Source organism: Pseudophryne corroboree, chromosome 8, assembly GCF_028390025.1.
Source record: "Pseudophryne corroboree isolate aPseCor3 chromosome 8, aPseCor3.hap2, whole genome shotgun sequence".
Taxonomy (NCBI): domain Eukaryota; kingdom Metazoa; phylum Chordata; class Amphibia; order Anura; family Myobatrachidae; genus Pseudophryne; species Pseudophryne corroboree.
In genome coordinates this window covers 97,919,807-97,947,054 of record NC_086451.1, presented here as the reverse complement: position 1 = coordinate 97,947,054, position 27,248 = coordinate 97,919,807, and the positions used below count along the sequence as shown (strand labels likewise).

The following is a 27,248-nucleotide window of genomic DNA, read 5'->3' as shown; positions in this document are numbered from 1 at the left end:
ATGATCCAGGCCTGTTGTGCAGGACTTTTCATGGTGCTACAGCTTACTCTGTGAAAGGGTTAATTGAAAAAACTTAAAACTGGTCCAGGAATTACAGTATATACTCCTGTTAGCCATATATACATGTCAGCCTGAACACAGAATACTTCCGTATTCCTGATGGCTAAAGATATTATAGCTCAACTTTGCTGTAAGTACATAGTAGAAAGCTGATACTTGTTTTTCTTGAAAATGTGCAAACTGCCACCATTGTATTAACTCTTGATGCCAAATAACTATTAATGGGCAAAAAGGTGTTGTATTGTAGAGGGCTTGCCTACGGTGTATCTCCATTTCATGCTCCATTTCATTTATAAAATCTGAATTGGGCCTACAAGGCATGTCCAGGAAACAGCAACATATCTTCTCCTCCCCTAGAACCCCCCCCCCCCCCTTCCATCCTCTCCCTCCCTGCCCCAATGAAACAGGCCGCGGCCATAAAGGAAGATAGAGAGACCCGTTAGCTGAGAATGATCGCTATCATTAAAGACGGGAGGAGGTTTCACTTATCACCGCCAGCTTTGTACATGGCAGGTTGGATGAGGCGTCCACAGGTAGCGCAGGAGGATACAAATTGCAAGGGTCCTACAGGCCTTCTGTGCATTCAGTAACAAAAGCACAGTCTAATGAACAAACACAGTCGCCCATCCTTTATCTCTGGCCTACATCATTTATTATCAGTGGCCTGGCTTGTGCTTTTAACCCAGAAAGGGACAGTAGGCCCCAAATTCACTAAACCTTGTTCTGCTCAATTTACAAGACTGTAGATGCTGTAATGTTTAATATTGAGTGTTTATACAGTTTTCTTTATTTGTAATGCTCTTTATGCAGTATGTGATAAAATTATTTTATTTAAATTTGTTTTGGTATGTAATCACTTCCTATAATAACAGTACTGTCTTATGCTGTTGAGATCCTGTTAGATCAGGGCACCCTTCCACCATAATAATGTTATTGATTGTTTCTGTTAGGTCCTATAAATATAGTTTATATAGTGGGTTATGGGCCAGAGACATGTATGTAAAAAAGCAAGCAACTGGGCAAACCTGCAGGTGGGGCAGATTTGTGCAGAGAGATTTAGAAAATAAATCTAACGTTTGTGGGCTACATGCAAAAGCAGGCAGTATTTGCATGGCAACCTGGTTGCTCCAGACACAAAGTTACGTGCAAAGATTTTGGTTTACATACAAATATAAATCTGGCCCCATATCCGGCCAGTGAACAGCTTCATGTACTGTAGATGATATAGGATAACATTCATTTATTACCATTCTCATATAACTTGTACAGTTCATGGATATATTCTCAAAGTGTTTATTGTAAATCCAAAGTATATTCAGGTAATTACAATTCATGTCACTGCGTCCATGTATTTTCTTGTACTGTACAACGGAGAATAAAGTGCTAGAGAGCAAAGTAATAATGATCCCTAATAAGATTAAGGGGCTAAACTGTGGAGAGAGAGAGAAGCTACGAACCAATCAACGGCTGTGATTTTTCAAACACAGCCTGTAACATGGCAGTTAAGAGCTGATTGGCTGGGATTTTATCTCTCTCCACTTTATCACACTCCCAGGTTTAGTACATCTCCGCCTCTGGAATCCCTTATTCATATCTGACATTTTTAATATTGTTTGAAGAACCCACCAGTGTATGACTGTGCAGGACAGGACATTTTATGTATGCTACAGGAAACCACTGTGACAACCATCCACTGCTGTACTGGCATGGCGTAGATAAGGGGGCAGATTAGAGTAGTTTTCCAGGAGGACTGATTGTTATTGTTCCATTGATGAGGCAGGTGTGTGGATCAAAGTTACGGTGGATTTTGTATTTACATTATAGCCCAGTGATGGGCAACAGGCACCCTGCGGGCGTATGCCGCCAACCAGAACTATACTTGCAGCCCCCAGCTCCTCCTTACTGTGTTGTCTTATTTCTTTATTATACCTTGTAATGCTTGTTTAAAATGCCTGCTAATATATCATTGGGCCATTCCATGAAATGTCCCATATGTGACACTGTAAAAACTAAAATAAAAAACAAATTGTAGCTGTTCTGAGTTTTCAGCATACTGTAGGTTGACAAATTATAGCTCTTTCTCATAGGTTTTCATAACACACATAACACAGGCTCCCAATACAAAGTGTCTGTACGTGACGTGGAATGGCCCTATTACAGATAGGTGTCTCTGTATTTAACTTTCTACTGAGAATAAGAGTAACGGTAGGAGGGCCAATCACTGTTACAGACGCTCTGTATATTAATATGACCTTTATAAATTCTATATAATATTACATGAGGGCTGACATGTGAATAAACAAATACACACACTAGTATTTCATACCTCCCAACTTTTCAGGATTCGGAAGCGGGACCCCATGCACGGCGAAGCTGCGCCCGCCGCCGAAATGGGGACATGGTTGCTTAAAATGGGCGTGGCTTCGTATAAAGGGGTGTGGCCTCGCGGCAATGCCACGATCGCGAGCCACGGCCCCCGTTCTCGTCACTATGGGGGCATGGCAAGCGCAGAGTGAGCTGCTGGCATGCCCCCAGTACCTCTGTCTCCGTGAATAGATGCTGTGTGCGCATGCGCACAGCATCTATTCACCCTGCTCTGCAGCAAGTGCAAGAGCCTTCCAACTGTCCCCCCGCCCACCCTGGGACGCTGCTGCCTGCGGGTGGGACAGTCCCTATAAAACGGGACTGTCCCGCGGAGGGAGGTATGGTATTTTGACCTGATACTAACCATTGTGGCTGGTGTTGCAGGGTTTTGTTTTCTTCTTCTGTCTTTCCCCATCTTGCCATCTCTTACCCTCTGTACCTATCTCTGCCCCCCCCTTCTCTATAATATTACAGAGATATAGGTGTGTGTGTGTGTGTGTGTGTGTGTGTGTGTATATATATATATATATATATATATATATATATATATATATACAAACAGAAAACTCAGCACTCACCATAGCAAGCTCACTTATCCTCACACCATCAATAAATAAATGATGGGGGTTTAGTTAGTGAATTGGCCAATGCACGGAAGCCTGCATACCGCTCGCCAAGGTACCCCACCTTCATGCAGGTCCTACACTATGACAAAGTCTCAAAAATTAAACCTGACAACTGTATCACACATAATATACTGCACACATGCCCACTAGGTTTAATGTGTATCTGCCATGCATCTTATGGCTTTTAAAGGTACACTAGTCACCTGACACTGGCTGATAAATTACTAATGAGCAGCTGACACAGGTTTAGAACAAGTGAGATTACACAGGGGTGCATGAAAAGGCCTGTGACCACGGTTAATAAGAGTTAACCAAAGATTAACCCCGTAATATACAAATAAATTTTATATATATATAAAATTGGTATGGTCCTAGTTAAGGTGCATACTGTAATTGGTCTGATAAATGTAGGAAGAATAATATGGCTGGACTAATACCAATTGATTTCAATAAATGGATTAAGCAGGCACAGTAGGTTAACATCATAAAAATGGTAAAAGTCTTAGGGGGCTATTTATCACCATCTGCATCCAAGGATGCATATGTGAGGTGATAAAATCAGCGGAATCCGCACTGCAATAATCTATTATATCGCACGGGTATATCAGTTATCGCATGCAGGCTGCGATGACAATCTGCAGCAAAATCGGGGTATTTTTCGTGGAAGCGGGGCAGAGAAAGCTGGGCAGAAGTAGGGATCTCGCAGTGCTGCCCTGTGACTTCACCAGCTTGAGCTGGTGTTAATATCACAGGGCATACTGCTGTGTTTTTTGACATTTTATTTTTAGTAAATTCGGCCATATCGCATTTCCCATTATAAGTATGGGGAATGCGATATGGGTTACTAAAAACATTACAATTAAAGGGTTTGGAGCAGTTTTTCACGAAAACTGCTTCAAAAGCCTTTTAATATATTTCAGTGATACTAAAATAATGTAGTAAAATAATGTTAATAAATAGGCCTATTAATCATTTGGTGATCTAACTATAGACCAGGAAAATAATGTAGCAATAATAATGTTAATACAGATGGGTCCTCCATTATCTTGACTGTTTCTGCGCCTAGACGGAGGTTTAGTCACGCCTAGTCGATAGCTTAGTTTTAATCACGGACAGGCGTGTTGAAACGCGACTAGATACTCAGCATGCAATACACGTCTCCACCACTGGGTGGCTAATGCTCCACTAATCCAGTACTTTAGTTTGAATAGCGGCGGATTGATCTACAGTACAAGCTCTGGCAAATGGTCAGTGACGACTGTAATGTTAATATACAGTCCTGTACTGCATAGTGTACACACAGATGGTGACCAATGGTCAGACGGAGAGAGTAAAAAGAAAAAAAATAGTTTATTCAGACGCAAACGAGCGTGTTAAAACACTTGTGTATGCAGATGCAACTCATGTGTGAACACTTGTGTATGCAGACGCAACTAATGTGTGAAAGGAATATGTGAGCGTCCAAATCCCGTAGTATTAAGTATTATGGGGAGAGATAAAAGCTCCTCCCTAAGTTCCTGGATGCCAAATGACTGTGTGAATAGTTTATACAGATGCAAATAAACGTTTTAAAACACTTTTGTATGCAGACGCAACTAATGTGTGAAAGGTATAATGTAGCTCATTGACTTTACAGTATGTACAGTGCACTAAATGAGTGTCCGAGTCCCCTAACGGCATAAACTAACACCAGTGGGAAGGAATCGCTGCTTGCATTACTTTTACACATGAACTTGTGTATCTTCCATGCAGTGACGTAGGCTAGTGATGAAGGCTCCCACTTCACACGCTGAGGGTCCCGGGTTTGATTCCCAAAGTGCCGATCTATATATATTTTTTCCCCCCTGACATTCACTAAGTTCCTGGATGCCAAATCACCGTCCTTAGTATCTCTGTACAGTATGTTCTACTAGTGTACTAATTAACATGAACAGCTTGTAACGTACAGCGGCAAGTTTAATCTTTCTATGTATAATGGAGAGAGATAAAAGCTGCTCCCTAAGTTCCTGGATGCTAAATCAGCGTCCTTAATATCTCTGTACAGTATGTTGGATTAGGGTACTAATTAGCTGTTCATGCTAATTAGCTGTTCACTAAAAACCCTGATTTATGTGAAACCTGTGTGCACCCTTCCATTGAATGTTTTACAGTGGATTACACAGAAAAAAAAATTAATAAAGTGTATGTTGGGGGAAAAAATATATAGATTGGCACTTTGGGAATCGAACCCGGGACCCTCAGCGTGGGAGGTGGGAGCCTTCACCGCTAGCCTACGTCGCTGCATGGAAGATACACAAGTTCATGTGTAACAGTAATGCTAGCAGCGATTCCTTCCCATTGGTGTTCGTTTATGCCGTTAGGGGACACGGACGCTCATTTAGTGCACTGTACATACTGTAAAGTCAATGAGCTGCATTATTCCTTTCACACATTAGTTGCGTTTGCATACACAAGTGTTTTAAAACGTTCATTTGCGTCTGTATAAACTATTCACACAGTGATTTGGTATCCAGGAACTTAGGGAGGAGCTTTTATCTCTCCCCATTATACTTAATACTACGGGATTTGGACGCTCACATATCCCTAACAACCATACTGTATCTGTAACACGTTCGTTTGCATCTGTATATACTGTACTATTTGCATCTGTACTGTATATACTGTTATATACTGTATGACATACTGTAGCATAATGAGACGCACCAGTAAAGTAGTTCTTACACTGTAGTTCAGTATTGTATTTTAATGGAGTCCACACTCATGCGCATTGGTGATTTTAAAAAGCGACATCTGGTGGATGATCTTAGGTATTACACTCAAAGGTAACACCAAACGCTCTGTGCGCCTCCCTTCGACTAGGCGCGCTTCCTTGCGCCCAGGCACGCTGCGTATGCCCGATCGCGACTAACGCCTCAGTCAGCCAAGATAACGGAGGACCCATCTGTAAATAGGCCTCTTAAACCTTTAGTGATCTAACTATAGACAAGGAACATATGGTATTAGGTTTGCTTGCTCACTACATTCTTGAGGAATTATGACTTTGTTCCCCAAACTCTGCATGCCTATTGCCATATCCTGGATCTTTTTCAGTATGTAGCTCTCGATGTTTGCTCTGCTTACCTTTGCATTTCTTAGTATATTGCAGTGGTTCCCAAACGTTTTTAAGTCACGGCGCCCTAGAGTATCAGAATTCTTTTCACGGCACCCCTAGGCCAAATGTTTCTTATTGAGAAATTCTGAAAAAAATATTCAATTAAGTTCAATTCAATTAATATTTCATCCATAGGTTCAGTTACGTGGTGGTGTACAGTTGTGCTTCTGTTTGTCCACATATTTTATGACTGAAAGCCACCAGCACTGGTTTTCTCTATTACATTGATCAAAAATAATTTGGGATCCGGTCTCTAGGTAGACAGTAACTAGGTCGACAGGGTCTCTAGGTCGACAGGTCAAAAGGTCGACATGAGTTTTTCACTGTTTTTTTTCTTGTTTTGAAACTTCTCATACTTAACGATCCACGTGGACTACGATTCTCTCGCCATGCGAGGGGACACGCTGCACTAATTGGGGTTCCCGGTCACTCTACGAAGAAGACGACACCAAAAAAACATAAAAAAACTCATGTCGACTTTTTGACCTAGACCATGTCGACCTAAAGACCCTATCGACCTAGTTACTGTCGACCAATAGTGGTCGACCTAGTTACTATCTACCTTCCATACCACACCCAAATATTTTGAATTGGTCCTGGACCACCAACCCAGGGCACTCCTGCAAGTACCCTGAGGCACCCCAGGGTGCCACGGCACACAGTTTGAGAGCCACTGGTATATTGGACAACACTGTCAGAAGCATTCACTGATAAACCTAGTGCCCAGCGTACATATATGGTAGCAATATGGTACAGTAGTGAGTGGATTAATGTCTGTCACTGCCATAAAAGGCAAATAGTGCCCCTCCCATGTAATAAATAAGTGGCGGTTCCTTCGGTATGTTGGCATGTCGACATTCAGAATGTCGACAGATAACAAGTTTACAGTGCAGGGTTAGGGCTGTAACACTAGAAAAATGTCAGGACGACATGTCGGCTGTTGTCATTTTGACCATGTTGACACGTCACATGCTGACATAATGTACATGTTGTCATTCAGACCATGTTGATATTCTGGTGCCGACTTTCTGAATGTGATCATAACACCTCACCCGGTTCCACTTTCAGGATCTCTCTCTCTCTCTATTCCTGTAGCTAGAAGCCAAATTGCTCTGAGCCATTAGTCCTTTCCATTTGTTGCATGGGGGAGACGGGGAGTGCAGGGTTAATACTGAAACAAAAAATAGGGGATATCTCCTTTTAAAGGCAGCACCACCAAACTGTGACACTGGGACAGTGGCAGGCAGAGAACATTTCATGCGTCCAGAAGGGGAGTACAGCAGATATAAGATGTTGGCTGGAATGGCAGGCTTTTTATTCACTGACAACTAAAAATTCAGTTCAGTTGAGATAAATACAAGTTTTAGTTAAGGTTGTATATGTGAATACCGCTCTACACTTTTAAGTATTAGAACATAAGTAAGTGTTGTATGCAGGGGCGTAGCCAGAACTTTGTGGGCCCCATAGCAACATTTTGAAGTGGCCCCCATCCCAGTACTTCTAGAGAGACACTTCTCTGCAGCAGTTGTTAATTGTATGCTTTATAATAGTGCCCTAGTTCATTTTCTGAACCATAGTATAGCCTTATTTAATGTTATGCCCCATAGTAGTGCCCTAGTTTCTTTTATGAATCGCAGTAGTGCTTAAGTTCCCCCTATGTCAGATTTCAGAGCTGCCAGCACACATTATGCCGCACAGTACCCCCAATTCACATTATTATATATGGTGCGCCCTGTTCATATTGTGCCTCATTACAGTTCCCCGGTTCATATTGTATAACTTTAAAATGTTCTCCAGTTCATATTATACCACACTACAATGAGCAGTTCCAGGGGCATACCTACATATATTGCAGGCCCCAAGGAAAAAGTTTAAAAGGGCCCCTACGTACCACCCAGTGGTGAACAATGTATATAGCACATGTAACTGTGACAGGGAAGGTGGCCCCTCTCAGCTCTGGGCCCCATAGCAGCTGCACTGCCTGAACCTATGGCAGCTACGCCCTTGGTTGTATGCACTATTGTGTCTTAGGGTGTGTGTATATGTGTGTGTTGCTATAACCAGAACTATATGTCTTCCCCCACAGAAATGCAGCTCACGGATTCTCCTTGATCCAGGTGGACAGTACGAATGTGACCATGCGCGAGATCTTAGAGAAAGCTCTGAAACGAAGGAAGGGATCACAGAGGAACTCAGGTGTGTGAGTCATCAGGGACTGGGAGGACATGCGCATGTGCTGAGGGCTTATTATACCCATGCAATCATTTGCCAACTGCGTACATACTTCGGATTCACAAGTCACTTGTATGAATGATACTAGTTACTAGAGATGAGCGGGTTCGGATGTAACGCCAGAGTTAACACCAGTTCGGTTTTATCCGGATTTTTCTTATTGGCTATCCAAAACACGTGACGTCCGTGAGCCAATAAGATGCCATTTTGAGAACCAAGTAAATCCGAGTAAAACCGAACCCGCTCATCTCTACTAGTTACCAGCCCGTCAAAATTATGGAACAACATAACAGTAATGTCAGCGCCTGCGGCTGTGTACACCAGAGTGGAGAATGTGAGCTCCGTGGAGCACGGCCATCTTCCCTCCTGCTCTTACAACCCTCTTCTCTCACACTTCAATTATAGCTCTCTCCTACACAGCGAATGTGTATACCTGCATCTCCTCTCGCTCATTACTGTTTATCTCTTCTAACGGCTGCATGCCCCAAGTGGTACGCCGATTACTTCCTTACATCTCAGAACTGTGGTGCTAATTTGTACCTGTGCTCTGTTTTAGTTTTTCAGTTACTGTAATGTTAAGTTCTATGTACCCTGTATTGTTCTAATGTGTGTGGTATGTACAGCACTGCGAAACACTTAGACCAGGCGCCTTTATAAATAAAATATAATAATAACACTTGAATTGCTCCATTGGTTGCCATCTAGTGGCTGACAGCCCGCAAAACTCTTGAATTCCCCCCATAGAGGTGAGGAGCGCGTTAGCCTTTTATTATATAGGATGTTTTCAAGCCTTGCCCTATAACCAAGTGTATCTTTTCAACACTGCGAGTTGGAAAATGTGTAAATATGTAATAGCGAATTAATTACATCCCGAAAGAGTTAATTTATGTAATTTTACAATTTCAGTCCACACCCCCCCCCCCCTTGCGCCGCTCAATATGACAGATTCTTTCGCTTCCCGTGATTATGAAAAGTTTCAAATGATCCAGAACCCCTCAGAGCTATTGTTCCTCGCCCAATAACCCATGTCCTATCCATCACAAGGTTTAACAAGCTATCGACGGGCGTGAGTAAAGGAGGGGGCAAGTTTTTAATAAAAGTGGTGAGAGATAAGGTAGTGAAGGACATGGTAGAGCAATCTTAAGGCCGTATCCCCATGGAGAGATAAGAGCGTCTAGGAGAGATCAGATCCTCATAAAGAGAGAGCGAGATGGAGAGGGGACGGAAGGCTCCTTCTGCTGCCAACGTCTGCAAGCAATTTGGCAGCGCTCCAGAGTCTATTGTTCAGCCCGGGCCGTGGGCAGCCTGCTCCAGATGTTACAGCTGCACGCGCTCAGATTGTGCCAGCTGACAGCATGCTGTGGTACCCAGCTCCTCCGGACGCCCATCTCTGACCGCTGAGATAGAATTAAATGATGATGATCTCTCTCCCAAGTTGGGAGACAGAACTATGCGTATAAATCTCCATCCCATCACAGCGTGAGAAGTCTTTATCCATCATCACTCATAATGAACAAGTCGTTAGCTGCTGCAAATGGTCTGTTGGGCTGGGCTGCTTTTTCCCCTGATTCTTCTGCTCCTTTTGCCTTTTTTATCTCCTCTTTTGTGCACTTTTTTTCAGACTTGCCTTTATCTAGTGTATCTGTGAATTATCTCTCTGTGCTACCGCTTGCAGGAAAGTGAGACCAGGTCAATTAATCACCGCCCAGGAACCCGCTGCCTTGTTCTTGAGTCTTTCTCAAGGTCGCAGTGAGCTCTAACTACTTCAGAGGCCAGCTGCATAAATACAAGGCCAGCCTTGTTGCTGGTGTCCACTTATTGCAATTGCAAAGGGCAGAAGGTTGACATGGGAAGACATTTATGTAATCCCTTGACTGTAGCCAAAGAATTTTGCTGCCAAGTTAATCTCACTGATTAAATACATGTGTGCCTACAGCAAGAATGCGGCTGCTTTCTGTAATTACAAGCGATATAGTTCTATTATTTTCAGTATAGACCAGTGCATCTCTGTTATTCAAATCCTGTTTATCTTTTGTGAAAAACCACGTCAGTACAAAAAGAATTATTTTTATGCTGCAGACCTGGGTCAGCGGTTCGGCTTTTGTGGCCTACAACAAGTAGACAGAAGTATACTGTGCGTTGTAGGTCAGCAGCAGCCAGAGAGCTACATGTTAGCTACACCTAAACCTGCCTGAACACAAAGGACAGTATTCAATTCTTTTCACCCCCTTCCACACCCGTTCTGTTTCTGCTGACGGGCGTGGTATAATCATTTCAGCTCGCTACCCCCAAGATAGCGAGGGCACCTAACCCTTTATGCAGCTAAACCTGATTACTATGGGCGCAATATGCGCAATAACAGGGATCACTTTAGAAAAGAGAGTGGGCGTGATAGATCATTTGAATACCACCCATAGAATTTGAAAGTCAAACAAAGGCTCATCACACTATTTTTAAGCAGTACTTTAGCGCAGGACGGGTTCATTGTGTCGTTTTATGTTTTGTCAGGCTGTACTCTGGTACGGAGTATTGTTACTTTTCTTTTTTGCATCATCTTTGAATCTTATTACTAGAAACAGAAACAAATCAATTAAATAATTATTTTTTAATTTTTTATTATCCTTATATGGCACCGCAAGGGGTCTGCAGTTCCTTACAAGTACTTAAACAGAAACAGTATGAATATAACAAGAACAAAATGACTTCCGATACAGCACATTTTAGGACGTGGTTTATAACATTGTTGTGTCAGCATATAATACTCAAATAAGTAGCAGCGTGGCAGAACCCAAGGGTTAGGGGCCATTGAAGACATTGGGGAGGAGATGATGATATAAGTGAGAGAAGGAAAAGCGCTAGGGAAGAGGACCCTGTTTGTGAGAGCTTACAGTCAAAAGGGGGAGGAGCAGACAGAGGGGATGGACCAGAGCCGGCCATAGGCATAGGCAAAATAGGCAATTGCCTAGGGCATTTGATATGCCATGGGGCATCAGCAGCTTCTGCTGATTAAAATGATATGCAACATGCCTATATTCTGTGTGTAGCATTCCATATGCAGATACAGCCACAGTCTCACACAGTATATAGGCATGCTGCATATCATTTTAGTCAGCTGAAGCTGCTTGTGCATCCTAGCCACATAACAATGCAAATAAGATGCATTTTCATAAAAAAAAAGTGCCCAACGTTAGCATTGAGGCAAGATTTATGAGAACACATCTGTATCCAAGCAGAGGCAGAGGTCTCAGTGTTAGTGGCAGTGTGATTGCTGTGTGCATGTGAGTGGGTTGGTTGTGCAGTAGTGTTGAATGAATATGTGTAAGGAGCATTATGTGTGTCATGTAAAAATGCATTAATAATGTGCAACATATGTGTAAGGGGCACTATACGTGTCATTATGTGTGTAAGAGCATTAATAATGTGCGGCATATGTGTAACAGGGTACTACTGTATGTGTGTCATTATGTGTATAGGGGCACTAATAATTGGCAACAAATGTGTAGGGGGCACTATGTGTGTCATTATGTGTTTAAGGGCATTAATGTGCAGCATATGTGTAAGGGACATTATGTGTAAAAGGGCATTAATAAAGGTTGTCATAATGTGTAAGGCGCATTATGTTTATAAGGACATTAATAATGTGTCTTATATGTGTAAGGGGCATTACTGTGTGGAATAATATGTATAAGGTTCTCTACTATGTGGCGTTGCATATAGAAAGGGCACTTTTGTGTCATCTAATGTGAATAAAGAGCAATAGGGTATGGTGTAATGTGAATAAGGAGCAATTCAGTGTGATGTAATGTGAATAAGGGGCTCTACTGTGAGGAGTAACGTTTATAAGGTAAAGTGATACTACTGTAGGATGTAATATGAATTATGGACACTATCGCATGATCAAATGTGAATAAAGTTTCAGTACTGTGTGGCGTAATTGGAATTGGGGTTACTATTGTGTGGCCATGCCCCTTGCCAGCTAAACCACACCCCTTTTTGGGCTGTGCGCCAAATGTGCAAACTGTTCCTATTTAAAATATAGAGGATACAAACTCCAAAATAAGGACTGCTTTGGGTGAGGGGTGATGGTGCTGGGAAAGAGGTGCAAGGTCAGAGGCGGAACCAGCGGTGGTGCTAGGGGGCACCAGCCAAAATATTGCCTAGGGCATCATATTGGTTAGGGCCGGCTCTGGGATGGACAGTGATGCCTTGGGTCGGTTGGACTGTGCTGACTTGGGGAGGGGTGAGGTCCCGTGCCCTGGATTTGAACCTTAGTGTTAGGGATCCACCAGATGAGGTCACCTGGACGCGGTTGCTGGGCCCATATATTTTTGGCCAAACATTATACTAAGCATCTCAGTTTTTCTCCATGTTAGATTGCACAGTTCATTATAATTATTCAGATTAGCAGTGCTTAGTACTATAGAGTGTGTATCTGCCTTTTCTTACTTTTTGGGGTATAGACAGTGAGCAAGAAGCATAGAGCAGTGTTATGATGAGAGCTGGAAGGCTTTGATAAAGTCTTAAGGGGGGTACACACGGAGAGATCCGTGCTTAAATTCTAAGTAATCTGACTAGATTGCTTAGAAATTAAGCACAGATCTCTCCATATGTATGCCCATAGTGATAGCGATGCTTGGCCCCGCATGCATGCCAAATCCAGTTAGATCGCTCATTTCACCACTGGGTGAAATGAGCTGCTCCCTCGCTTAACACACATCGCGCTATGTGCTGAGCGTGGGGAGAGATTTGTACTGGGCGGTCTGTGCTAGATCGCTCAGCACACATCTCCCCCGTGTGTACGGGGCTTTAAGGCCTGTTTGAAGTTTTGTAGAGAGGTGGAGGTAGGTGAAGAGAGTACCTGAAGTAGGGAGTAGCATGGGCAAATCTTGGAGCTGGAAGTGAGAAGCAGACCGCAAGCATTGGTTAGGTTTAACGCAATGATACAAAAAGTAAAATTTTTATGTATTGAGACTGGTGCAGATTTGGTTACAATTGGGGCCGCAAAAATCACAGACGTAGAGGTGTATTCAATATTTGTCGGAAGCTGCAGTCTTGTAGGAAAGACGGCACCTTGCGACAGGTTTAGGTCGGAGGGGGTTCCGACCAATTCAATGCCGGTTTATTTTTTCCGACAAGTCGGAATCCATGTTGGCTGTCGGAAGCGCGGCCAAACCCGACCGGTTTTATCCCCGTTTCCGACAATGTCAGTCCGACTTTAAAGAAATATAGATTGCCATTGTCTGGAACGGAAAGGATCCCACCGGTATTGAATATACCCCATAAGCAGTATTCACTAAAAAGCTGAAATTGCATTCCTATGCCTAGCTGCTCCTATGGTAAGATGCATGAATGTCTGCACCAGTAGCATACAGGCCCATTTTAAGTGAAGTATACATCTCATACACTTTATAATTATATTTCTGCCGCAGGTTACATTGGGTTCCACAGGGAAACATTGGGGTGTAGAGTGGATCTTGATCCAGAGGCACCAACAGGCTAAAGCTTTAGGCTGTCCCAGGATGCATTGGGGCCTCCCCTATAACCCCGCCTCCAGGCACTGAGAGCTCAGTTTTAGTTGGTGCCTGCAGCAGCAGGTCACTTAACACGTGGGCTGCACTGGGCAGCCCTGAAAAAAAAAATTCTGAAAAAAAAATTCCTTCAAAACTGGACTGTCAGCGCTGTATGTCGTGGTGACATTTCAGCGCTGCAGCTCCATCACCTCCCAAGCGGCGTTGCATAGTCCAGCCACCTGTATACAGCGCTGTGACTTTACAACACTTGAGTATTCTATGTCTTTATACAGACAGCGTTAGTTAAGAAAAAGTGTACCTATTACAGGATATATTGTATGAGTATTCTTATATATACCTGCGGTCCCTGACCGTGCTGTGTTTATATGTATGTATATATATATCTATCTATATATATATCTATATCTATATATATATATATATATATATATATATATTTATATAATCTGTACATATACTAGTCCAGTGCAGTTTTATTGTCATAATAATTATCTGCATTGCCTGTGACTGTGCCTATATCTGCTGTGTGGATCCACTTTCAGTGTTTCCCAGATATATGTATCACTATATTCTGTACCCTAAGGGACGATGTGCGTCAGGGTCATATATATATATACTGCGTCACAGTATTTACCTATTACGTGTATTCTACTGTGTACTCAGTCACATAATTCCGGATTTATTCGCTGGTGTTGTGTACTGTGTCTACAGTCACATACTAACGACTTTATTCGCAGGAATTGTACTTTGTCTGGCTTTATCGTACTAATTCACTCTGTTGTTGCATTTGTGTACAATATCTAACAAGAGGGGCAGTAAGTCTGTGAACACTCCTGCATCATGCAGAGCATGCGCCAAAGATTTAACAGAGGGGAAGCTGTGTATTATGTATCATATGTATCTGTGTACTATGTATCATACATCTCCCAGTCAGTCCACAGCTCCTGTAACCAACCAGGAGCCACCCTGGGCTGCGTTCACAAACCTACTGGGTACTCTGGTGGAATGCCTTATGTCCCCTATGGGACCACCTGTGCCGTTACAACCACAAATTGTCCCTATGATTAATCCGCCTTGGTCGGAAAATTTGTTTAACCAGTTGCAGCAATTTAATCATTCCTTGGTCAGACAAAAATCTACTCCAGGTCACTCTAGTGTCTCTGGGTCATCTAAGCGGGTTGCTTCCTCCTCACAATCCATGAATCTTTCAGATGTTTCATCTGAAGAGGTGGGGGAGCATACTGTCCTGTCAGACACTCAATCAGGTGTTTCTGACGAGGATTCTACATTGCAAATTGATGTCCCTGCCCTTGTGGTTGCTATTAAGAAAATCCTACAAATCACTGATGATGAGGATTCCACTACTGTGGCTAAGAAAACGGATATGTTTAAACGGCAGAAGGTGGTTAAAAATCTATTACCCCATTCTGACCATTTGGTGGACATCAGGCAGGAGTCCTGGTCTAATCCAGGGAAGAAATTCCCTCTGTCTAAACAGGCCTTGGTTTGCTATCCTCTCCCTGCAGAGTTATGTAACAAGTGGGAAAATTCACCACCAGTGGATTTTAATGTTACCCGCTTAGTGGTGTCGTCCACTCTGCCTGTCACCACTGTCACTTCACTGAAGGAACCGACGGGTAAGCGTGTGAAGGGATGCCTGAAATCTATTTACTCCCTTACAGGTGCTGTACATAGACCCACTATTGCGGCCTCTTGGGCTGCAAAAGGAATTTAAGCATGGGTTCAGGCATTAGAGGAAGAGCTGCCCGAGGATATATCTGACAATGCCAGACAATACCTGTCTCACATTACCACTGCCGCCTATTACATTTAGGAGGCATCCTCTGAGGTGGGTGCATTGGCAGCCAAGGCGTCGACTACGTCTGTCCTGGCTCGCCATATTCTGCCGTTGATGTAATGGAAAGTGGACCTAGACTCCACAAAGACCTTAGAGGTAATCACCTTTAAGGGGGACATTTTGTTTGGGGAAGACCTAAATAAAATTGTGTCTGAATTGGCGGCTGCTAAGACTGCCTTTCTTCCAAATACTAATCCTTCTGCACAGAAGACTAAAGGTACCACTTTTCGTTCCTTTCAGCCTCAAGGGAAAGCAATAGGTCAGGCGTACTCGAGACAATCTCGTGCTCCCAAAACCACTAAGCCCAAGGCAAAGCAGTCCTTGGCAGACGGTCAGCCTGCTTCTAAACAAGCATGACGGGACGGGCCTCCCCCTAGGGGGATCCCAGGATTGGAGGCCGACTTCTTCATTTCACGCAGGTCTGTTTACTAACCACTTCAGACGCACGGGTACGAGAAGTTGTCTCTCATGGGTACGCAGTCTCCTTCATGAGACGTCCCCCTCGCCGGTTTTGCACCACAGTTATTCCTTCGGATCTGTTAAAGGCGCAAGCTTTGCAAAAGATTGTGAGGTCTCTCCTGAATACAGGAGTGGTTGTGGCGGTACCCCTGTCCCAGAGAGGCAGAGGTTATTACTCAACCCTGTTTCTAGTTCCGAAACCCAATGGGTCTTTCCGGCCTATACTCAACCTCAAATCACTGAACAAGTTTGTGACGTGTCCAAGTTTCATATGGAAACACTGCGCTCAATTATACTTGCTATGGAACCCGGAGACTATATGGTATCCCTGGATATACAGGATGCGTACCTGCATATACCTATTGCCATATTGCATCAGCAGTATTTGTGGTTTGCTATTGGCAACCTCCACTATCAGTTCCAGGCTCTGCCATTTGGACTGGCTACGGCTCCTCGAATCTTCACCAAGGTCATGGCCGTAATGGTGACTCATCTCCGTCGCCAGGGAGTCAGGATCCTGCCGTATCTGGACAACTTGCTGATTCTGGCAAACTCCCACGATGTCCTCCTCAGTCATCTACAACTGACGGTAAACTTCCTACAGGCCCATGGGTGGCTCATCAATTGGAAGAAATCCTCGCTGGTCCCAACTCAGAGCATGGTGCACATGTGGGCACTCCTGGACACACACAGTCCTGTGTCTCCAGAAAAAGTCCTGAGGCTTCAAGACCGTATAAGATGCTTCCTTTGTCGATATACTCCGCGATTCAAGTACTTGTCCTGATGGTGTCGCAATTGACATGGTAGAGTACGCTTAATTTCATTCTCACCCTCTGCAGAGATTAATATGCTTTAAGATGGCTATGGCGCCCAAGATGGCTGCCTCACCTTTTGTATGCTCCTGATCATCTCCATAAAACAGCTTAAATTCACCACAACTAACCTATGAATCATCATAAATATCCAAGGACTTACCTTGAACTTGTACTACTCTACGCGGACATTTCATCAAAACCAACGGATTGCATTCCTGCGCTGAGATACACACTGGATTGAATCCTGGACTGAATCCTCTGCATATCTCCACTGAGAAATCCTTCAGTTTAGCAGCTGCTGTACTCTGCATTGGACATTACCCAGATAAGGTACTGTGGATTACAACCTATCTTTGGCTACATCCAGACCCTCACTTAGACATCATCCACCTCTGTTCTCTGAGCAACAAATAACTGACTTATTGCATTAATCTACTAATATCAGTATATTCAGGCTCTGAATTGCTGAAGGCTCACTGTTTAAAATCAGGATCCATTTCCAGGACACGTTATCACTACCCCCACAAAAAAAAATAAAAAATCTACTTCAAAGGCCTCTCACACTGAGACTTTTTACACCTACACAGTAGGAATTGGCTTCTAACACCTTTCCAAAAGGCTGCCTATCCTAGGATAATTGCCTAAATCAGCAGTTATTTTATTTATTACTTGCTTCAAATATACACAATAGGTTATAGCAATAACTTTGTTCATAATCCCATTATAATTCTTGATCACATACCGAATTGGGGGAAAACAAAACACAAAAAGGACACAAGAAAAAAAACAAGAACAAAAAAAAAAAAACACTGCTTTCTCTCCCTCTCTCATCATCATTTGTAGCTCAAATTTATAGTAATCTTTCATTGATGACCAAATGTATACGTATTGCTCCAGCTTCATTCTTTCACTCCGCCCACCACGTTCTGCAGTTCCTATCACACCATCACAGGCTTCTATTCTCCAATCCCTTGGCATTTTAAAAAGAAAACACAGGCGCATTCGTGGGAAGCGAGCAGGCCGGAAATGTATTTCCCCCGGTAACCCTCCAAGTCCTTTGCCCACCTGCTCACCCCCATACTCAAAGAACAATCAAATAGAAGTGATACCCAAAAGACGGCCCTGTGTTTGGAAGGACAGAACTGTCAACTCTCACTTTGTGACCCCCATACCCAGAGCTCCTGCACTTAACATAAAGAAAACTGAAGGCCCTCTGGTATGCCCAATCAGGTCAGTCCTTTGTAATGCCAGATCTATAAGAAACAAGACTGCAACAATTGCTGACCTTATTGAATCTGCAGATCTAGCCTGTATTACAGAGACCTGGCTAGATGAAAATGCAGCACCTATATTGGAGGCTGCAGTCCCAACAAACTACTCTGTCATCCACAACCCAAGACTGGACCGCAGGGGTGGCGGGGTGGCTATCTGCTTCAAAAAAGAACTTAAACTTAGGGTCCATCCTATTGAAACTACTCGCTCATTTGAGTGCATTGCTGCCCGGAGTTCGACAGGATTAGGTTTCAGAGTACTTCTCATTTACCGGCCACCTGGAGATGGAAAGATATATCTACAAGAAATTGCAGACACTGTTGCTGGCCTGGTTCTGGAACATCAAAGATGGCTCATCCTCGGGGATTTCAATGCATGGGTGGATGATGAGCTCTCACGCCTTGGCCAAGACCTCCTGTGCACAATGAATGGTCTGGGCTTCACACAGGTCATTCCCTCTGCCACACATAAAAGTGGTCACACTCTTGACCTTGTCTTTCAGATTGGATTAGAAGTCACTGACCTAAAAATAAACCCAGTCATCTGGTCAGACCACTACTCCCTCTGGTTCTCAGTTGCAACCCCTCAATTAAGATCTCTGCCCGTGGAGTTGACCAGGTATCGTCCAAGGAGGGGTATGACTCCCCAGGCTCTTGCAGCAAATCTGGATCTCTCTGCTATACTGGGTGCCTGTGAAGATCCCTGTTCCCTAGTCCGTTATTATAATAGGGATGTTATGGCTGCAATTGTTATTATTGCCCCTGTGCGTTTAAGACCTCGTAAACCACAACGTCAAGCTCCATGGTTCGACAACAGTGTTAGTGAGCTCAAGAAAAGGGGGCGCAGACTGGAAAGACGATGGAGGAAGACTAACCTAGTGGATGACAAATTAAAACTAATAAAGCATAACGAAGAATATCAATTGACAATCACTCGTAAGAAAGCACAGTTCCTGTCAAATGAGATCACAGCAGCAAACAATAGGCCAGCTCAACTTTTCCGCACAGTGGAGATGCTTTGCAAGCCAGCATGCCTGCAGACTGATGAGACCCTCTCCCAGGCAAGATGCAACGAGTTTGCAAACTTCTTTGCAGATAAAATATCCACCATCCGGGCTGGAATCTCCACAGTGCCATCAAAGGAGTGCCAAACTACAAAGCCTGCCAATATAAGCTACCTGCCTTCATGGACCAGCTTTGATCCAGTGGATGTAAAGGACACTGCTGAAATTGCTCGGATTTTGCGTCCCACCACCTGTGATCTGGACCCAGCCTCAACCAAGCTTCTAATAGGTTGTATGGATATAATTGATCCTGTCTTTACAAAAATTGTTCAATGCTCTTTGCAGACAGGCATTTTTCCTGGACCCCTAAAGGAAGCAATTGTTAGACCGCTTCTTAAAAAACCTAATTTAGATCCCGACTGCATGACCAACTACAGACCGGTATCAAACCTTCCTTTCCTAGGAAAGGTTATTGAGAAAGTCGTTGCAAATCAACTGGAAACCCGCCTGACAACCCATGATATTTATGATCCATTTCAATCAGGATTCAGGAGAAGACATAGCACTGAAACAGCCCTGGTGTGTGTGTTAAATGATCTCCTGATGGCAAAAGACAGAGGTGACTGTTCAATATTAATCCTTCTGGATCTCTCGGCAGCATTTGATACCGTGGACCATGGGCTTCTGATTGAGCGACTGATACATTTCTGTGGTCTGGATGGCACAGTCCTTAGCTGGTTCAAATCATTTTTCACAGGCAGGTCACAGAGAGTATCATCTGGATTATACTCATCACCACCAGTGCCATTGCCATGTGGTGTCCCACAAGGTTCTATACTATCCCCCATGCTTTTTGCAGTATACATGCTCCCATTGGGCGAAATAATCAGGCGCCATGGCCTGGTCTACCACTGCTATGCAGATGATACACAACTGTACTTGTCCTTTGCTCCGGGCACTGATAACCCAATAGCAACCCTAAATGGCTGTCTAGCTGAACTACAGGAGTGGATGAGCGCCAGTTGGCTGCGACTGAACCCGGATAAAACAGAGGTCCTTTATGATACGACCGCAACATCAAAGGACAAGACTACAGCATAGCCAACCAACTGGACTTACACTCGGGGATTCAGAATTACAGACCAGTGATCGTGTGCGGAATCTTGGCGTTGTCCTGGATGGTGGCTTGACACTTAAACATCAGATATCAGCCACAATCAAATCCTCATTCTTTCACCTGAGGAACATAGCCAGAATCAAGCACTTAATTCCCTCAGATGATATGCCAAAAGTCATACATGCATTTGTATCATCTCGTTTAGACTACTGTAATGCCCTCTACCTTGGTCTACCAGCAAAAGAATTGCAACGCTTACAGCTGGTGCAAAACACAGCTGAAAGGCTATTAACCAACCAGCCCCGTTCTAGCCACATAACACCCATCCTCTACTCCCTTCACTGGCTGCCTGTGCGATGGCGAATCATCTTCAAGATTGGCTTACTGAGTTTCAAAGCATTACATGACCAAGGCCCAAGGTACCTGAAACAGCTTCTGACCCCATACTGCCCCACTCGATTACTGCGATCTGTAGATGAAGGACTTTTAGCAGTACCTAGAATCTACCGTAATTCATCTGGGGGTCGAGCTTTTAGTCATGCGGCTCCGACTCTATGGAACTCCCTTCCCCGCACAGTGCGAGAGGCCCCAACTATAGAATCCTTCAAAAGTAGACTCAAGACTTTTCTGTTTACTCAAGCATTTCCATAATGTCCCTTTTAGTATCTACATGCTTCTGTATTTTATGAAAATGTACTTCATTATTTTCTGTACTATATTATGCTATGTATCTGTTAAGCGCCTTGAGTCCTACTGGAGAAAGAGCGCTATATAAATAAAATTATTATTATTATTATTATTAATACTTTCCAAGTGGGACAGCCTACCTCATTGGATCAGGTCTCGCATGATCTCCTTGACTCCGGAGGTTCGTCTGTCGCTGACCTGGTGGCTACTGGACCAGCAATTGAGCAGGGGTCATCCCTTCTGGATCCCTGACTGGGTCCTGGTGACAAAGGATGCCAGTCTGAGGGGATGAAGTGCGGTGTTGGAGCAATACTCTTTTCAGGATCGCTGGACCAAAGAGGAGTCACTGCTCCCAATAAACATTCTGGAGTTGCAGGCGGTGTTCAATGCATTGACTCTCAAGTTCAAGAACTCGCCCAGCAGCCGATCAGGTCTGAGTGGCGTTTGCCCGCTGTTTTAGGGGCGCGGTCTGGGCAAAGTAGGCGTGTCCGGACCGTGCGGGGGCGGGTTGCGGCAGCTGCGTGACGTCACACGCAGCCGCTGCGACCCGGGCAGCGACGAATAGCTCCCTGTAGGAACTAATCTTCAAGTACAAAAGCATCGCCGATGTGCAATGCTTTTGTACTAGTGCGATAGGGTAGGGTCTGACATGCGGGGCCGACTAGCCCTGTGTTGGGCGTCCCCCCGCATGTCAGGGAAGCTGATCATAGATGTGCTAAATGTAGATGTGCTAAAAAGATCCAATCTACACGCCAATGTTTTCCTGTGGAACCCAATGTACCATAACTCTCTCCTTTTTTAACCATTTGAATTTGCTAGTGACATTTGCTATTGCTGTTATACTGACACGATATAAGGAAACAAATAATTTGTAAAAGTTCAAAAACCTCTTTATTACAGTCGCTACAACTCTCTGTCCTGTGTACAAAGGAACATTTGCTAAGACATGCACAAAGAAATATTTGCTGGTGAAATGATAAAAGCATGTGTTAGTGGGGCTTTCGCGATCAACCAATCAGAAGCCATTCAGTAGCGTTGATGATTGTAATCGTTGATGACTTTGCATCTGCCCCGGACCAGTAGTAAATTATGCATGTATCTCAGGCGTATATGCATCTATGTCATGGTCTGGATGTTTTTCAGTCGAGGAAACGTGTATTTAGCATGTTCCATTTGTGTTAGTAGGCCCTACCCTCTCCTGTTCATCCCCATATCTAGGCGAGTTTGCCCTATAGTCGCTTATTTGCACTTGGCTTCCACAGAGTTCTCAGCGTCCGCTTCCACTTGGCAAGAATGTAAACAAGGAATTCTGGGCATGGAGATTCTTCAGCAAATATGGAAAAACATAGTGACAGAATACTGTGCTCCCCCTACTGGTCTATATTACAGTACATTAAAATCTGTTACACACACACACACACACACACACACACACAACTCTGACTGTTTTGGGTAACAGCACATTAATATGCACCATAGAGAAGTGCACAATAGATATTTACTATAGATATTTTTTATTGACATGAAATACCTGTTCAATCCTTAATTAGGGATAGAATAGACGTTGTGAGGTGCAAAAATGACTGTCCTACTACTGTACAACTGTACACAGCTAGGAGCTATGCCAAACTGACGTGGCAGATTGTGGTAGCCTGCATACTGCACACAAGTCAGTTCATCTTACATAAATCAGACATCGCAGTGTTGGATGTTTTTTTCCTGCATATAAAATACTCCTGCATGACAAGTCTGCCATTTCATCAGCAGAATCATAGCTGTCACAATTTTGTATAGTTGTTGGATGAGCGTATGTCAGCACATCCTGTGGGGATCAGTTTTACTGTGTCGCCACATGTAGTGATATCAAGCAATAACAGCAAGTGTGCTCCAATATTGGGGCAGATGTATTAAGCCTGGAGAAGTGATAAAATAGTGATAAAGCAGTGATAACTGCAAGGTGATAATGCACCAGCCAACCAGCTCCCGTATGTAAATTGACAGTTAGGAGCTGATTGGCTGGTGCGTTATCATTTTCCACTTATCACTGCTTTATCACTATTTTATCACTTCTCCAGGCTTAATACATCTTTTCCAACGTCCACTAGTAATACAGTGGCAATAGGACTACTGCCAGGCGCATAGAAGATTCTGTTGACGGATCACTACTATTAGCATATAGGTGCAGATTCATCTTTGTTTGTGAGTGGCTGGATTGACTGTGGGTGGTTAGCTGACCTTTGTGCACAACTATTAGCATGGTAAAATGGCACACATACTATTGTTTAGTAATTTACCTATATCTTACACATTCAGATTTAATAAGTAAGGTATTGTGATGTACAGAGAATAGAAATAATAAGAGTGGTTATTCAGATTTGGGTCTTGAGCAAAGAATAATCAAAATGGTATTATACAGTTGGCTTATCTGCAGATATAGTGGCATCCCCAGGCAAAAATATCTAGAGACAGACACCAAACGGCAATTGTCCTTGTAAGTTGCATAGTTAGAGGCCTATAAACCTCCTCACCCCTAAAAATCATGTTCTATTGGCTAGGTCTGCTTTGAACACAGTGTGCTGAATAAGCTACAGCAGACTTTAACTTTCTTACAGGAATAACACCTTACTGCACGTCCTGAGGCAGCTTCAATCTGTAAACTTCCCAGGCCAGGAATACTTCATCCTTTTTTTTTTATATAAAGTACAAACTGCTCTCCACATTTAATTGTTAAACAAGGTCCCTTGCCAACATTTCTCGGGGGTGACCTGAATTTTCCACAGGTCACAAGGAGTTATTAAGGCGCAGCCGTTGAATGGCTGATACCTTTCAGCGTAAATGAAAACATCTGTTTATAAGGCATGTCACAGCTGTCAGACTTTGCTTCTTAAATTGTCTAAAGTGACATAAAATAGCCCAAAAATTGTCTGCACTGTTGAGTAAGCATATTATCTCAGCTTAGCAGGAAATGGCAGAGACGGTGATACCAGAGATCAGATGGCCCGCGTCTGGCGCACAAATGCTTCTCAATTAATAAAATTGGCTGTAACCATTTCACTGCTGCTGTCTGCATCAAAGTTTATTATGTATGAGTGTATCTGTCTGGCCCATACTGCTTACGTAGTCTCAAACTTGGGCTTCTCCTTGATGTTGCATATTGTTTCTCTTCACAGCTAGGCTATAGTACTGTATTGTATTGCATAGATTGAATTGTTTTTTTCTGAATGTAACAGGGACTTAGACTTTACACACAAAATGGGTGGGGCCGTGATTGAGAATCTCACTCAGTGCATGACGTATGCGCACCTGGAGCAACCATCACAGTGTGAAAACATCTGCGCGAGGTGTGTGCGAACGGCTGCCCTGGAAGCACAGGTAACTGATCTAGAGCAAACCGTTACGCGACTGCGGGATATTCACAATCTCGAGCAGAGCTTAGATAGAACGGTGGAGGAGTTGCAGGGGGGGGACACCAGTAGACGTGGACAACCAGGTAGCCAGCTGGGTCACAGAAGGAAGTAAAAGAGGGGAAGGCACAACATCTCTGAACTATCAAACCCCAATAAATTCACCCGACTGGGCGAAGATTAGGAGGATGGTAGTGAGGAAATGACGGAGCTGGAGAAGACTGTTCCTTCTAGCAACCGGAGGAGCGGTCCCTCCGGCACAGATGGGACAAAAGAAAGCAAGGTACCTAGTCAGATTGTGGTGGGATTCTATTATCAGGAAGACAGATAGGGCAATCTGCTACAGGGACCGTGATCGCCGTACAGTCTGTTTTCTCCTGGGTGCTCGGGTATGGCACATCGTGGACCGGGTTGAAAGATTGTTGGGAAGGACTGGGAAAGACCCGGCGGTCTTGGTGCACGTTGGCACCAACGACAAAGTTAGTGGTAGGTGGGATGTCCTTAAGAAAGATTATAGGGACTTAGGCCAGAAACTAAAGGCAAGGACATCTAAGGTAATATTCTCCAAAATATTACCCGTTCCACGTGCTAGCCCAGGGAGGCAGAGGGAGATTAGGGAGATAAATGTGTGGCTTAGAGACTGGTGTAGGAAAGAGGGGTTTGTGTTCCTGGAACATTGGGCGGATTTCTCAGTCAGGCTCCATCTTTTTTGTCGTTATGTATTTCACCTGAATGTGGAGGAGGTAGTGCTGGGGGGAAGGATGGTTAGAAGGTTGGAGGAGTTTTTAAAGTATGTGCCTGGGGGGAGGGTTTAGCTAGAAACTACGGGTCATGCAGTGAGAATAGTGAGGATGGAGGTAGTGAACAAAATGGGGGTGGAGAAGGCGGGAGGGAAAGAGCAGTCGGCAAGGGTATTAACATGGGTACTAACAAGGGTATTACCAAAGGTATTGCCAAAACACTAACATCGATTATGGTTCATCATTACTGCATATAGAAAATGATGTCCCTAGCACAAGGGGAAATACTTATCTTAATTGTATGTATGTAAACATTCGAAGCCTTACAGTCAAAAAGGGGGAACTAGAATTCCTTGCATCAAGCAAACAGTATGATATTATAGGCATTACTGAAACGTGGTGGGATGAATCTCATGATTGGTCAGTCAATCTAGAGAGTTATATGCTATTCAGGAGAGATAGATTAAGTAAACGCGGTGGAGGGGTATGTCTGTACGTAAAGCCATTTTAAAAACCTGATATACGGGAAGATATTCACAAGGGGACTGAAAATACTGTTGAGATATTATGGGTAAAAATTGCATGTAGGGGAAAGAGAACAAAATATATAGTATTGGAAATATGCTACAAACCACCTGGTGTTAATGTGTCTGATGAGGAATTGTTACTGAAGCAAATTGAAAAAGTGTCAGGATTAGGTGACGTAATAGTGATGGGAGATTTTAACTCTCCAGAGATTAATTGGACAAATGATTCGTGTGATACTGCTAGGGGTAATATGTTTTTAAACACACTAAATGCTAACTACTTCAACTATCGAGGAACCATCTAGGTACAATGCAATTTTAGACCTGATATTAACTAACAATGGGGACTTGATATAAAATATTATAGTAGGGGAGCGCATAGGAAACAGCGACCACAATATGGTCACATTCAATGGGGTACATTTACTAACATTCGTAATTCCCGAAAATAGGTCAAAGTTCAATCACGAATGACATCGACAGTGTAAAACTGCAACTTTTTGAATTTATTACGATGGATTTACTAAGCTGTCGTATTCGTGTTTTTCTTTTCTTCCGATGTCGATGTCATTCGTTTTTTTTTACCTAATTTTACGGCAGTGATTAGCAAAACACTGCCTTTTTTTTTTTAACAATCAATCTCGGCCGGATCTGTGTGATCCGTGCTGGGGTTCTTTTATTTTTTTATTTTTAATTAAACAATGTAAAATCCCCCAAAAAAATGCGTGGGGTCCCCCCTCCTAAGCATAACCAGCCTCGGGCTCTTTGAGCCGATCCTGGTTGCAGAAATATGTTGAAAAAAATGACAGGGGTTCCCCCATATTTAAGCAACCAGCATCGGGCTCTGCGCCTGGTCCTGGTCCCAAAAATACGGGGGACAAAAAGAGTAGGGGTCCCCCGTATTTTTAAAACCAGCACCGGGCTCCACTAGCTGGACAGATAATGCCACAGCCGGGGGTCACTTTTATACAGCGCCCTGCGGCCGTGGCATCAAAAATCCAACTAGTCACCCCTGGCCGGGGTACCCTGGGGGAGTGGGAACCCCTTCAATCAAGGGGTCCCCCCCCCCCAGCCACCCAAGGGCCAGGGGTGAAGCCCGAGGCTGTCCCCCCCCATCCAATGGGCTGCGGATGGGAGGGCTGATAGCCTTTGTTGTAAAATAAAAGATATTGTTTTTAGTAGCAGTACTACAAGTCCCAGCAAGCCTCCCCCGCATGCTGGTACTTGGAGAACCACAAGTACCAGCATGCGGCGGAAAAACGGGCCCGCTGGTACCTGTAGTACTACCACTAAAAAAATACCCAAAAAAACACAAGACACACACACCGTGAAAGTATAATTTTATTACATACATACACACATACATACATACATACTTACCTTATGTTCCCACGCAGGTCGG

General features: G+C 43.7%; 1 protein-coding gene across 2 annotated transcripts in view; it reads left to right on the top strand.

Moving 5' to 3' along the window:
* MAPKAP1 (MAPK associated protein 1) overlaps positions 1-27,248 on the top strand; it is a 318,576-nt gene that overhangs the window by 167,646 nt on the left and 123,682 nt on the right. For both annotated transcript variants that reach the window (XM_063936818.1, XM_063936817.1), the window contains exon 7: positions 8,288-8,397. In XM_063936818.1, the coding sequence (XP_063792888.1) occupies positions 8,288-8,397 (110 nt within the window). The remainder of the gene's footprint in view (positions 1-8,287; positions 8,398-27,248) is intronic.